General features: G+C 38.8%; 2 protein-coding genes across 5 annotated transcripts in view; one reads left to right on the top strand and one right to left on the bottom strand.

Moving 5' to 3' along the window:
• Bmx (BMX non-receptor tyrosine kinase) overlaps positions 1–15,181 on the top strand; it is a 51,521-nt gene extending 36,340 nt beyond the window's left edge. For 3 of the 4 annotated variants that reach the window (XM_005409163.2, XM_005409162.2, XM_013507003.1), the window contains exons 13-19: positions 1,256–1,330; positions 2,037–2,208; positions 5,567–5,783; positions 6,654–6,718; positions 7,383–7,501; positions 10,571–10,728; positions 14,731–15,181. In XM_005409163.2, the coding sequence (XP_005409220.1) occupies positions 1,256–1,330; positions 2,037–2,208; positions 5,567–5,783; positions 6,654–6,718; positions 7,383–7,501; positions 10,571–10,728; positions 14,731–14,805 (881 nt within the window). In that variant the 3' untranslated portion in view covers positions 14,806–15,181. The remainder of the gene's footprint in view (positions 1–1,255; positions 1,331–2,036; positions 2,209–5,566; positions 5,784–6,653; positions 6,719–7,382; positions 7,502–10,570; positions 10,729–14,730) is intronic. The other variant, XM_013507004.1, reaches the window with a different exon arrangement.
• The window catches only part of Ace2 (angiotensin I converting enzyme 2), a 52,477-nt gene continuing 46,563 nt past the window's right edge, over positions 9,557–15,470 (bottom strand). Inside the window, exon 20 of the mRNA XM_013506975.1 lies at positions 9,557–10,185. The gene's annotated coding sequence lies outside the window, so the exon portion shown is untranslated. The remainder of the gene's footprint in view (positions 10,186–15,470) is intronic.

Genomic DNA, 15,470 nt, shown 5'->3' with positions numbered 1-15,470 from the left:
TCCAAGACAAGTCTAGAAATACTGGAAATTTAGAAAATGCCAAATGCTTTTCAGGAATATACAATCCCACTAACAAAAATTTCTCTCATCTTTGCCAACATTGGGTACTGCCCTTCATTTCAACTTTTGACTAATTTACTGATAAGTATTTAGAAATCCCCTCTGTGTGCTAGAATAGAATTACTTCTGGGCAGTGACTGGGTGAATGTCCAACAGTCATAAGCCACGGGCTCTGCATCAAACTTGTGCCACTGCATCTGACTCTTGCATGCACGGAGGCAAATTGGCCTGACTTCCTGCATTCATTTTAGTTCATACTTGTATTTTGTATTTGTCCAAATTTCTTCGTTATTTATTTTAAACTGTGACACCTCAAGTACCTTTTGTGAAAGATATTGCATAAACCTTCATCCTCAGATGAATGATTCCACCCCTAGAGCAGGCATAGCAAACTTTGTCAGGTATAGGAAGAAAATATTAGAATGTTTATTTAGCATTGTATTTTTTAGAATCTCCTGCTTTTAAGTTTTCTATTTATTACTGTATTTATGATTCACACCATGTATCACTGCAGCATTAACTGTACATACACATATTTTGGAGAAATGTGTTGATTTTTGGTTTATTTATTATTTTTACTGATCAAAAAGGAAAACAAACACCTAGAAAAAGGAAGAGAAGCGTGCATGTGTGATAGTTTCCATGACTTGGAAAACATGCCACATTTAAAGCAAGATCATTTACTTTTTTGAGTAGGTTGTTTCAAGGCACTATAAAATTGTGATGACTTTAATCCAGCTTCCCCAATAACTTTTTAAGCTATTGAAATGACTCGGCCATTTAATGAGATTTAGTAGTAGGTTTAACTTTTTCAAAATCAGATGTTCTATTTTATTTTACATCCTTCTGTGTGGTTTGATATATACGACTGTAAAGAGATGGCAAAATAAAAATGCGAAAATTTAATGTAATAGATTCCTTCAAGCACCTAACTTCTATGATATTTTTTAAAACCACATAAAGTGATTTATTTACTCTTTTAACTTTTGCTTTGAATTGAGCTACTTAGTCAAGTCGTACAAATCAATACAGCTACAGGATGTATATAGTCAGAATTTATTTTCTTTCTGCAACGTAAAATCCTGAGCTCCACCTTCTCAGCTACTCTGGGAAGAAAATATTTCTGAGCCAGTGCTATGCAATGTGACATGGTAAGATGCAATGGTGTGGTGATGTAATGCTGATTTCATTGCAGGGATGATCACACGGCTCCGCCACCCTGTGTCTACTAAGACCAACAAGGTTCCGGTGTCCGTGTCCCTGGGAAGTGGTATGGACACACCTTTGGGCTCTTAAATGCCATTTCCCACCATTTTGGGTTTAAATAGATACGGTTAACTAACTGAAAAAAGGGACGGAAGGCAGGAAGGAGGTCCCTATTCATATTGTACCAGGGAAGGCTTCAGCCCCAATATATTTATTTATTTTCATTTTAAAAATTCTTCCCACTTAACCTAAATCTGTTTTTTCACCAGCACTAGCAGAAAGGCTGTCAAATTCTCCCTTTTATTAGATCCTCTCATTGGTCTCTAGCACCCCATCGCTTGTCCTTTCTTTTCCTTTGTCTGTGCCTGTTCAGTGGAGCCAGTCCTCAACTTTGTGTGTCTGGGATAACCACATCCACCTGGATCATAGTTTAATTTGTTTTCTAAGCAAGTTTTGCGATATTTTACCAACCTAAGGGCATCAAGCACATTTTGACATTGACTCTTTCCAGTATGCCTCTAGTTGACAAAGAGCTTTACTCTGAGTCTTCTTGTCCATAACTGCAGCTGTCTTGAAAACAGGTTTTCCTGAGTGGTACTATGTGGACATGAGACCATATAGTCAAAGATTTTTTTAAGTTATCAAGTAAAAATAAAAAGTTTTGCTGTTCATATTGTCAGAAAATCTCTTTGGAGAAGAAATCACTTGGGAAGCTGGTAGCCCCGATCCTTCTATGCTCATCCTCAAGACTGTCTGTCTTGCCTCATTAGGAATCTGGGAACTGAGAAGAGAAGAGATTGCCCTGTTGAAGGAGCTGGGAAGGGGCCAGTTTGGAGTGGTCCAGCTGGGCAAGTGGAAGGGGCAGTATGATGTTGCCGTTAAGATGATCAAGGAAGGCTCCATGTCGGAAGATGAATTCTTTCAGGAGGCCCAGACCATGATGTAAGTTTCTCCTGAGGAATGTTGGTTTGGCTTCGATCATGGGAGGCCATTAGCACTAATAGGCCTGTCCCTAACATGTGCAAGGCCTAAAGCCACATGTCATAGATATTTATAGTCCACATGTCATAGATATTTATAGCTATATAAGTATGTATTATACAAAGCATGATTAAAAACAACAGTGAATATTTAAATTTTTAAAAATTATTATAGTAAAGAAACACATTGCCAAGAATTCCCCTCCAAATACTCTCCCTCACTTCGAGCACACTTATCCCATCATGCTCACCACTTTCTGAAGCAGATCTGGAAGTCCACTTTCTTGAGTGTCTTTAGCTGCACTTTCGTGGTGCCTCAATGTCCTGAACTGATTAAAAATGTCCCCCTTTCATAGTCATTTTGACTTGAGGAAGAGCCAGAAGTCACATGGTGCCAGTTCTGATGAATAAAGTGGATGAGCACATGCCGTCGTGTTTTCACAACCCTGCCTTCCAGTTTGACGGCACTCAGCAGTGGCATTCACCATATCTTTGTTCACACCTTGTACAGATATGAAAAAAAGTTCCAGAACTGCTTCAGAAAGTAGCAAGAACGATGACAACATGTGTTTGAAAACACAGTAATGCCTCTGAGAGGCATTAATGGCAATGTATCTTTCTCTTTAATAATTTTTAAAATGTAAATGGTCCCTGTATTTTTGGCCACTCTTTATATTTATATTTAGAATTTATATGTTGAGCTAACAAGCTGTTAAGTAAGACCAGTCCTATGTTCCTACTTTTACAAATATGTACTTTCATAACAACTATAAAGGCTATGATTGGATTTCCAATTCTCACGACTCTAGAGCAACCAGCCTCTGGCCTATGGGCCTACAAACTTTACTCTCGCCCTTCCTTATCCGATCCACAACTTTGTCCCATGCTAGGAAGGCCTAAGTAATTATGTGCAGACACAGAGCTCAGTACATGCAAACTCTCTCCATGTCTCTCACAAACAACTAGCTATTAGCTAATGATCTTGGCGATGGGCGGCATGGCCACCTTTGAGGAGACAGACCCAAGGGGAGTCCATGAAGTTCCTGGAAGAGTCCTCAGAACTACATGAACAGAGGGTTCCAGAGCTTTGATACCCCTCGAAGGCTGAGAAAAGGATGCATAGGCTCTGAGAAGGAAAGACTCGTTGGCACTGTGGCCTCTTTGCCCTATAGGAGGTGCATGGCAGGACAAGGGAGAGAGTAGAGCTATTATGCAGAGCTAAGACAGTACTGAAAACTAATGCTCTCATATCTATATAATTCACTCTGTTCTTTTCATGGCGGTGAATGAGATTTTGTAGGGTGAGCAGCCATCATCCAGGTTTGCCTGGGACTTCCCTGGTTTTAGCACTGAAAGTCCTACATCCTTGAAATCCCCTCAGTTCCAGACAAACCAGCACAACTGGGTGCTCTACTTTTAGGAAACCAGTCAACATGGTATGAATAACCTTGGAACTGTGTATGGTGGCACATGCCTGTAATCCCAGCATTTTGGAAGGTTGAGACAGCAGAACTGCAAGTTTGAGCCCAGCCTAGATGACTTAGCAACTTATCAAGATCTTGTCTCAAAAAATTTAAAAAAAAACTACACTAAAGAAAACTGTTACAGCAGGGTTTTCCTCAAAGATCATTGAAATCACAAATCCTAGCCTGCTGCAGATTGAAAGTACTTTAAAACATTTTACTTAAACACTTACGCAGTGTTCAGTTGCATTTCTCTAAGCACTTAGTAACAGTAACTCATTCAGTTCTCATAAGAACTTTATGAGAGATATACCACTGTCATCTTTGTTTTACAGTAAACTGAAGCACAGAAATGTTAACTCACCCAAAGTTACCAAGCTAGTAGAAGTGGCAAAGCAGAGATGTAAACCCAGGCAGACTGTCCCAGTGTTCATTTCCTTAGTCATCCCTTTATGAAGATAAAGGAGCCAGGAAAGTCAGCACAACCACTTCTGCTGTAACTGCAGAATTGTTGGAAAGCAGAGGTGCTATATGACTATTAACATGAGCGGGGCTGGCTTCATAGGCATGCCACCTGCCTAGATGCAAAGAATCCCGGGTCTAAGAAGTGTCCTGCCCTTGAGGCGCTGCTGTTGCTCTTTTGAAATACTTAATAATTTTCAAACAAAGATTCTTCGACTTTTATTTTTTGCTTATACCAGCAAATTATGTAGCTAGTTCGACACTTAGCAATTGGACTGACATAAAATTTAAGAAGGGGTCCTTGATATTCTCCTTATGTAGGACAGAAAAATCTGGCAGAGACTTTCTCAGTCATATGGCATAACTGCCTGCGACCTGACATGATAGTAAAACACATTTTGGTCATCACATTTGGTAATCACAAAGAATCTTAAAAAGTCACCTAGTCATAAAGAAAGATGTCAAACTATGCTACAGTAAAAGAACTGTTAAATCCCAAACAAAATGAGCCTCAAACTGAGGTCTGTAATATGGAGAGCCCTCTGGGCAGTGACTGCATTTGCTCAAGGAATAACTTTTACTGGGTGATGGAGCTTTGTCCCTCCCTGTAACTAGAGTATGTTGAGTACCCTGCAGACCTCTTAAATCACTAGTCACCTGGAGTAACATGACAACCCACATCCTTACAATTAAACTAAGAAGGAAGAAAACTAAGCATTTATTAAATCCTCATTTATTAAAAAATAGAAGGTTAACACATTAAATTTAATTTACTTTCCACACCCAAGCATAAAAGAATCATTAAAAATTTTTAAAATCATTTTACAAATTGCTAAAATAGATAAGTCACATAAGGACAAAACTGATGAACTTGTAAAACCTAAGCATCCATCCCATCATGACCTTACCAGACATACTACATCATGTAGTTAATATCTTCTAAATTGATTTTTTTTAAATAATGCAACAAATAATGTAAAATGATATAGTTTTTAAAGCAGAATAAAAAAATCATGCCTAACCTCACTTCCCTAAAATGGCAACTATTTTCAATTTACCTACCACCTCTGTATTCTGATATATATATTTCCAAGAATGCGACCCTGATTCTATGTAGGAAAGGTTTCTATGTAGGAAAGGTGAACACAGCATCCACAAACTGCTACATTGCCATTGAGGTTGCCAATGTCTAATACGAGGCAGAATTTTTGCCTAAGAAAGGCTGTTGTCCTCCCCACAGCAGAGGTCCTAACATCCTCCTCTCTTTCTCTCTTCAAGTAGAATAGAGAAGTAAACAGGGAATTAAAATAAACAAAATTCCAAAAGTCATTCTTTTTGAAGGCATCCAGAAAATGAAGTGTAGAGCACTGACCTTTGAAAATCTGTTCTTTCCAGGAAACTGAGCCATCCCAAGCTGGTTAAATTTTATGGAGTGTGTTCAGAGAAATACCCCATCTACATAGTGACAGAATACATCACCAATGGCTGCTTACTTCGCTACCTAAAGGATCATGGGAAAGCACTGGAACCATCACAGCTCCTAGAGATGTGCTACGATGTCTGTGAAGGAATGGCCTTCCTGGAGAGCCAGCAATTCATACACCGCGACTTGGTAAGCCAAGTTTTTGGAGAGCCAAAAAAGGAAAGACAGTAGTGCACAGTTCCCCACTCCAAGGGTGGAGCCTCTGGGAGGGCCAGCAAGGAGGGGACTTTCACTTTTACTTTACTCACTTACGACTTGTGGAAGCAGTGCACCTTTCCATAAAGTCACAATTTTAAAATAAAATATTTGAAGGATGGAAAGAATAGTAAAACAATTCTTCATGATCTATATAGCTAGCTGTACTGTAATGGAAGGAACAGACAGAAAGGATACACTGCGACCAATTTATTGTTTCTCAAAACCATTAAACTCAAGGATGTCCTTTGCTCTGCATAGAGTTTAGTGCTAAAACTGTCATTTAATATAAGAACTGGGAAAAAGGGGAAATGAAATCTGTGTCTGTGTGTGTGTTAGGTGGGAGTGAGGAGTGCTGTGAGTGGTATTCGCTGGAATTTATTTGTCTTTAGAGATTTTCTTCATTGATCCACAAGCCTGGCATGCACACTAGGCTAGTGTATTGCAGCGTTTATGCCTTTAAGGCATCTGCTAATATACAGTAGCTGGTGGTGGGAAGGTACCCTCTCAACATTGCTCCTCTCTCTTCTGGAAGCTAAGGCTCTGTGTTGAAAGTGTAATACTTTCATAGTGTCTGACAAGGATGGATGCTTGGGTAAAAAGATTTATGGGAAACATTTTCATTTTGAAAAACTGAACATTGCAAATGACAAAGACAAATTCAGAGCATTTGGGTTGTGATAAGAAGTCTTAGATTTTGCTGAGAGCTCTGCTGAAGAGGAGAACAGTGTCTAACTCTGATGTCAAGAGATTAGGAGATTCTTGGTCACTTTTATTACATGGTGATTTTTTTCCCCCTCAAAGGCTGCTCGGAACTGCTTGGTAGACAGTGATCTCTCTGTGAAAGTCTCTGACTTTGGAATGACGAGGTAAACCAATGATCTTCCCTACCAATCTTTCCTGATGTTTTCTAATAGAGCTCTCTAGCACTGGTATGTGTAGCTTTTCTATCAGTTATATCCATAGAGTATTTTCCAGCATTGTCTATAACAGAAAATTGGAAACAATTTACACAGTTTACAACATAGGGGGAATATTATTCAGCCATTAAACAAAATGCTGCAGTAGAAAATGTAGCCGCATAAGAAAATTCTCAGCATCTACAGTGAAAGGGAATCTCGATACAACAGAAATCCAATTTTGTTCAAAGTACACATAAAGAAAAAATGGACACAAACCTCAAGCAAAAATGTATCTGGAGTGACAGAATTACAGGTTATCTTTGAGGTAGGATTCAGAGTGATTTTATTTTCATTTTCTTTGTGTTTCTCCATATTGACCAAACATTTTGCATTCAGGTTATGCTATGTTCAAAGTTACATTTCTTAAATGCTTACAAATCATATGTAGCCTCTAGTTAAACGGACATATGAAAGGAGACACAAATAGAATACCAAGACATTCAGCGGAGAGCTTGAATGGGTCTGTGTCCTTCAGCAGCTTCTACCACCACAGAGCAAGGAGGCCAGCAGTTGTTGTACCATTTTGCACCACTGTGTGGCTTAATGTCTGTATCCATGTTTCTCTTTACAGGTATGTTCTTGATGACCAGTATGTCAGTTCAGTAGGAACAAAGTTTCCGGTCAAGTGGTCAGCCCCAGAGGTGTTTCACTACTTCAAATACAGCAGCAAGTCAGACGTATGGGCATTCGGTAAGGAAGTGGCCACATAAGGCCCAACCCCATTGCATAAGCTGGCTTTCACAACAGGAAACCACAAGAGTTGCAATATCCATTTTTTAAAAGTCCTTAAGCTTGTGAAAAATTATACACATAGCATAAGACAAGTAAGCCATTGAAGAAGATGTTTTACTTTCTTGAGCCAGGTGTTAGGATGTCTTCTATACATTGTGTAATTTACGCCCTTCTAGCATTTTCCATAAAATCAAAGGATATGAAAGATTTTTCCAAAGATTTCAAACAGCTTTATAAAAGAAGTCATTACAAACTAAATTGCATTGACTTAAAGCCCAAAAAGTTGAAGGCTTTAAAGTGAAGTCATTGATTCTCTGCATGAAAGTAATTATGATAAGCACTCCCTTCTGGATGGACCAATTTTTTGAGCATCCCTAAAGTAAACATGAGACATGAGTGGGTACTTTATTTAGCTCTGTGTTAGCTTTCCACCACTATAACAAATACCTCAGATAATCAACTTAGAAAGAGAAAAGGTTTATTTTGGCTCACAGTGTTGGAGGTTTCAGCCCATGACAGATTGATTCTGTAGCTTTGGGATCTGTGCTGAGGTGACATGTCATGGCAGGGAGCACATGGTGGAGCAAGGCTGCTTGCCACATGTTCTTTTGGCCAGGAAGCAAAAGGAGGAAGAAGAGGGGCTGGTATCTTGTTATCCTCTTCAAGGGCACAAGCCCTGTGACTGAAGGCCTCCCTCTAGTTTCCCTGCCTCCCAATAGCACCAAGCTCAGGACCAAGCCTCTAACATATGAACCTTCAAGGAACATTCTAGATCCAAACTCTACCAAGTTCATACCTCATGTCAAGTAGGCTCTCCTTGTTAAAATTCATATTTTAGATCAAGAGTAGGCAAACCACAGCCCAGGACCAAACCAGCTAGCCTGTTTCTGTAAATAAAGTTTTGTTAACACACAATTATGCTGATTCATTTTCATATTGTCTATAGCTAATCTTATACCACAACAGCAGCATAGAATAACTGCCACATGTCCCACAAAGCCTAAAGTGCTTATTATGCAGCACTTTACAAAAGAAGGGCTACTTCTCATTTAATTAAAGCCCATCAATGTTTAAATTTATTAATTGGTCTGGGGATGTAGCTCAGTAGGAGAGCATTTGCCTAGCATGCTCAAGGATTTGATCTGGATTTGTCTCCCCTGCTGCAAAACTGAAAACAAAAACAAAACTAGAATTTCATAAAAGTAATTACAAAATGAAAACAGTTCTTACATTTTGACTGTGTAGATCATGAGGTGTTTTATTTTTATGTGGTGACAATGTCAGTACTATTTTCAATGACTGTCAGATGGGTCCAGGGTAAGTAATTTAAAGTATCATACAGTTATAAAATACATTAAATGTGATGGAGACCTACTTTGTGCCTGTCTTAGTCTATAACTATAATTTGATTTACTGCTTGACACCTGCAAGGTGACCAAGAAAAGGGAAATTTAGAGGCTATTTATCTTTTTATGTGATACAATTTTTTAAAATAGCTATTCCCTTTGGGAAAACTGTTCATTGTAAAAGATAATCATGCAGAAAAGGAAAAATCACAAAGACAGTACTTTGGTGAAAACATGATGTCATTTTGATTGGTTAAATTTTGCCCTTTGTCAAAATTAGTTTCAATATCCATGCATCAAGTGATATACATAATGTATAATATTTGAAAAATCAGTACTCATTCAATAGTTGCACCTTGCTTCTGACAAAACAGCAGCACTCTCCAGCTTGCTTATGCACCTTATGTGACAGAACTTGGCTCCAGATATTTTCTGGCTGTTAGTAAATAATAAATCTATTCTTAAACAATTTGACCCCAATGGAGGTACTCAAAATGAATCAGGGACTCTGAAAGCAATTCCCAAAGAGAAACCTCACTGATATTTTGAGCAGCGATGTTCACCTTGAAATAACTGTACAACCTTTCAAAGTTGTGAGAGATCAGCACTCTTTTAGATTGTTGTTTCGGAATGTATGGGTTTAAAAAGAAGAATATGCCACAATTTATAAGGTTGACCACTTTATTATAAATATTTTACATAAAATCTGTAGTCTTAAAGCCAAAGAAAGTTTGAAGTCAGGGCCTCAGTTACGGTTCTTTCATATTTCTGGTCCTTGAAGGCTTTGAACGTGTCTGACTGTTGAAATTCTCTGCCCATGGACAGAATAGCATCACTCAGACAGCACTTAAAATGTTGTGGCACTCTTTGAAGTATGCTCCACATTGCACCTTGCTTAATCCTCATGGCAAGTCCACCAGGTGCTAATATCCTTTTATAAAACAGAACCTGAGGCTGAGAGGAGATAAGGAATTGACCCAGCCTGAAAGTGGTAGAACTTGGCTTCAAGGGACCCATCCGTGACCCCCATCCTCTTGACCACTATGACCTGAACTGAATTTCTTAACCTGGAGTTCCCAATACCCTGTGAACATCCTGAGAATGAACACCGAACTGCTGTGCATTCACTTTCCCCAGGGTTGAGCTAGTGGCTTTATCAGATTCTTCAAAGGGCACTTGACCTATAAAAGATTTTCAGTCTGCAGCGACAGGAGAAAGGGTGAAGTCATCAATTATTTTATCTTTAAATTTCCACTGAAAGGTAATTTGATTGTGCAATGAAGTTGTTGTGCAAAACTGCAAAGTAGAAGGAAAAGAGGGGTCAAGGACTTCAAGGGATCACTCATCAGGGGTGGGCTCGGGGCTCACTACACAGGTTGGTACCACTGTGAGGCTCAAGGAAGCCCCAGCTGCCTCCCTGGAGCTCATTAACAACCTTGGCCTGAAATGGCTCCCTCTATGGCTGCCCTTGCCATGCACCGGTTTACAGCAAGCTTACATATCTGGGAGCATGAGGAAGAGACCCTGGGCTCTCTACTCCCTGGTCAGCTCACTAGGACTCATTTTCCAGGGTCCCTTGCTCTGACCCGCAGCATTCCAGACTGTGATGTGACACTCATTCCACCAACCCTGTACCTTCTGTCTTTCTCTCTGTCTGCTGCCGGCCCTTGGTGCAACACAGGGATCCTGATGTGGGAGTTGTTCAGCCTCGGGAAGCAGCCCTATGACTTGTATGACAACTCCCAGGTGGTTGTGAAGGTCTCCCAGGGCCACCGGCTCTACCGGCCACAACTGGCATCGGACACCATCTACCAGATCATGTACAGCTGCTGGCATGAGGCAAGTGCACTCCCTGAGGGAGCTGGAGGGCTGGGGGACCCAAGTTCATCCAAGGTGATCTCTGCATCACCCCAGGACAAGCTTTTTTGAGGGAAACCACCTGCTACACAGGACAAGGAGAATTGGACCCAGAACTCAAATGTTTGAAATCTAACACAAGTTATGCAGGTGCTGATGAATTCCTGAAAAACTTATATCCAGCACTGTTCTAAGAACTTTGTAAATATTACCTTGTTTATTCATCAGAATCCACACTATGAACTAGGTGCTGTTACTGCTAAAACAGGAGAAGAACTGGAGGCCCAGAGAGCTTAAGTGACCTGCCCAAGATCACATAGCTTGTAAGAGACAATCTAAGCCTCTTAACTGCAAGGCTATGGAGTCTCTTCTCAAGCAGAACATGTGTAACAGAGGACATCTGAGCACATGGGAGAACACACAGCAGGCACCATCCAGTCGTCTCTCCTCCTGCCTACCAGACACTGAACACAAGCATTCCCTTCCAGTGAAAGATATGGGACTCTTATAGGGAAGACATGGAGCTAAAGTTGTGGGGAATTAACTTGCAAAGCATCAAGTTCATAGAATTCATGAGAGACAATAAAGAAGTCTGAGGTTCCTTTTTTTTTTTTTTTTTGGTCTTTTTGAGACAGGTTCTCTCTATGCAGTTCAGGCTCGCTTTGAGCTCACTTTGTAGGCCAGGCTGCTCTTGAACTCTCAACGATCCTCCTGCCTCAGCCTCCCAAGTGCTGGGATTACAGGCATGCGCCACCACACACAGCTGAGGTTCCATTTTTTTATCCCATTGAATTCAAAGTCTTTAGACCCATACACACACACACACTCAATGCAATTGAAAATATCAGGCAGTTGATACTTATGCATCCAAATTGGAAAGATAATCAAATAGAAAGAAGAAAAGCTCAGAGGGGAGAAAGCAGCTTCCTGAATACATTGGTTACTGAGCTGAATCAAGGAATCTGTAAAATTCCCTTGGTATTTGAGTTGAGAAAGCACAAGCAAAGGTGTGCAGGCCGGGAGCAGCATGGCCTTCTTGGCTGGAGCCACTGTTGGAAGCACTGAAAATAAGTTTGGTCCAGATTCTTCAAGCTGAATGACATGAAGAATGTGGATTTTATTTCTCATAGGCAGTGAGGAACCGTTGAGAATTTTTGAGCGGTGACATTATAAAAGAAGATTTTTCAGAACATTATGAGCTCATAGGTCTTAACCAATATGTATTTCCTTATTGACGGATGAATCTAATGCCACATTCACTCACCAACTCATTCAATAACTAGTGAAAAGCAAATTGGTGCAGTAGTTACACACGTGGATTCTGGAAACAGAATGTCTGGGTTGAATCTTGCCTTGATCAATTACTAGCTATACGAGCCTGTATGAGCCTTCTAATGTAATATATACAAATGTATTTACTTCATAGGACCATTGTGTGGATTGGATGAATTAATATTATTATTATATTATTCATATTATTGAGTTCTTAGAGCAGTGCATGATACATAGTGTTTGTGCTTATTATTATTGTATACAAATATATATATGTATATATGTATGATTACAAACCACCCATATACCAGGCACTATGCTTGGAGCTAGGGATAAACTGATACACACAATTTAAACAGTCCCTAATCTCTTGTATAGGAGCCTATAGTCTCTTTGCCAGAGTTGCTGGCTGCAGTAGTAACAGTATCTGCCCCGTAGCCTGAAATGTGGGTACTTTGTAATTTCCCACCTTATGGCATTTGGAATAGTATATAGTTAAGTTTCCCCCACCGTTTTCGACCCCAAAAATAGTGTCTGAGAGTCCCAGGCAGCACTAGAGGGTCAGACTTGGTCTGAGTAGAGTTAGAGTTCTGTTGCTGCCCACAGCCAGGCTGACCTACCTGGTCACCGGCAGATGAAAAAGAGCAAACAAGGTTTTGGGTTGTTTTGGTTTTGGTTTGGTTTTGGTTTTGGTTTTGGTTTTGGTTTCGGTTTTTGGTTTTTGGTTTTTGGTGTTTTGTTTTGTTTTGTTTTGTTTTGTTTTGTTTTGTTTCAGTTGAAGCCAGGAACCCCCTGGCATTCCTTACTCTGGCTCCTGGAAATAAAACTGCACCATCAGATAGACAGGGGCCCTAAATGGAGAAGAACCCCTACTTCCCACACTCTGTTCCTAAAATTGTGTGAGTTGTGGCAGAATCCTTGAAGAGGGGTTTGCATGGGGACAACACCCAAGCAAAGAGTCTGCAGTAGAGTTTGTAGATTTGCCTTTCCCTTCATTTTTATATTTCACTTTACAGCTTTTCAAATCAACAAAAAATTGAAAAGAATATTGAAATTTTTCATTAGATTCTGATTTATCTTTCTGGAATTTCTTTGAGCATTTGTATGTGTGTGTTTTTTGTTTCTCTTTCTTACAGAAAATGGAGCATCTGAATTGCTCCTCTTGGGTATTGCTCACCAGCCATGTAGGTAACGATCTGTTTTCCTTGGTAATGGAGCACATTGCCAACTTTTTTTAATTTTTGCTAAAATTTGGTAGATAAAAGTTGCAGTTTAGTTTCTCAGAACCATCATTCCCTTTTTTCTTAGCAAGTTTTAAGGATCTGTTTATAGATTAAGAATATTAATATTTTATTAATTGTAGCTATCAGTTGTCAGTATTTTCCAATATTTTCTCCAGTTTGTCACTTATTTTTTTAATTTGGCTGATACTAATTTTTGTTTTGGCCATATAAAAGTCTTTTCAAAAAATAGCTAAATATACCTGTATTTGCTTTACTGCTTTTGAAAATTAAGTCATAGTTACCTAGGTTTTCTCACTCCTAGTGTATAATGGAGATCTCCTAGTTTTTTCTCTTGTATTTTTATGGTTTCATTATTTTCTACTCAAATCTTTGAACTAGTTTGTGTTTGTTAGAGTATACAGTATGAAATATGGCACCAAATGTATTATTTTAAATGCTTATCCAGTTGTTGGAAGCATTGTTTACTGAAAGGCCATCTCATCCCCAGAGAAGAGATACTACCTTAGTGATAGTAAAATGCCACCCTAATATTATTCTAAGTTTCCTTATGTATTTGGGGTTATTTCAGGAGTTCCTCTTCTGTTCTTTGGTCTCTCTATCCATGTTTTAATTATATGAGACATTATAATTATAGAGAGACCTTATAATGCTATGTACCCGAGCACCTCTTCCCCATTACTCATCTTTCATTATAGTTTCCTAGCCATTTTGCATACTTTAAAAAAATCTATAAACTAAAACTAAAAATCTATAAACTAAAGGATCAAACTAAAGGATCAAAAAATTTGCTTAGCTTGAAACAAACTCATTTAGATTTTTGAGAAGATTGTACGTAGTTTTTAACTTGAGAAATTTGCTATTTATGATGCTAATATTGTATTCTAGAACAAAGGATGCTTTTTAAAAATACATAAAAGTGTACTTGTTTTTTTCAGCAGAGTTTTAAAGTTTTCCTCATTTTTAAGGAATATAGCTTTATAGTATTTTATTTTTGTACTGTTGCTATGATAATTGAACTTTTTTCTTCCATGATACCTTCCAACTGGTTATTATAGGTATATGCAAAAGCTATTGATTTGCATGTTAATTTTATATCCTGCTCTTCTAGTGAATTCTTTCATTGTTTCGGTTGGTTCTATCAGTGATCATCTTGAGTTCTCCAGGTATAAATAGCGTCCTGGGCAAATAAAGATAATTTTCCTTTTTCTGCTCTCATTTCTGGGGTGTAATTATTCTCTCTTTCTGATTGCATTGGTTAATACTTTCAATGTATTGGTTAATACATGTGATGGGAAGAGTGGTGGCTACAGCAGGCTTGCCTGCCTTGCTTTTGACTGTAGCACAAATATCTGCCATGTTCCCAGATTTTAAAATTTAAGAGCTTTAGACTAAAGTGTAAATAGTCTATATTTCTTCTTTTCACTCATAAATTTCATCATCTAAAACATTGGATTTTTCTTTTATTTAGCTTCCAGAAAAGCGTCCTACATTTCAGCAACTCCTATCTTCCATTGAACCGCTTCGGGAAAAAGACAAGCCCTGAAGGAGAAATTAAGTGTTCTGCTGAGAATGAGTATAGCGATTGGCCAACATTTTCATTCTTTTTAAGGAAAGTAGCCAGGTACAATGTAAGTTAGCTCACTCTTAATAGTGTTTTGTGTGTTGTTTGTTATATAGAAATGAACAAAGTAGAAAACACAAATTTCAATGAAATTTAGGTCAAATGTGTAATTTTATTTATGCTGCTCTTAATATAGCACTTCCCAGCCTATAAGGAGTATGTTTTCATATTGCAATATAGAGAGGGTTTGTATTATGTGTAAGGTTTGAGCAGCATTAAAAATTACTTGTTGGATACTGTTTCTTTTTTTTCCTCATCTCACTATCCTGATAATTAAATATACTATCAAAAACAGAAATGTGGACTTTTGCCTTCATGTTTCAGTGGTATCAAGCTTTCAACTGCATGCAAATCAAATGGAGAGTTTATTAAAACACAGACTCCCGGAACACCCCCGCCCCCGCTTCTGCTAGAGCAGATCTGAGTGTGGACTGTGAGTTTGTGTTTTTAACAAGCTCCCAGATGTTGCTGATGGAGTCATACTGAACTGTCCTAGGACACCTCATTATGTGTTACCCAGTCCATAATTCAATCCAAATGGCACAAGTTCCATCTGATATTCCCATCAGAACAATGAGTCTTTATGT

Source organism: Chinchilla lanigera, unplaced genomic scaffold (genome assembly GCF_000276665.1).
Source record: "Chinchilla lanigera isolate Chin_1 unplaced genomic scaffold, ChiLan1.0 scaffold00118, whole genome shotgun sequence".
NCBI lineage: Eukaryota > Metazoa > Chordata > Mammalia > Rodentia > Chinchillidae > Chinchilla > Chinchilla lanigera.
The sequence above is the reverse complement of the archived record's forward strand: the minus strand, read 5'-3'. Positions and strand labels throughout refer to the sequence as shown.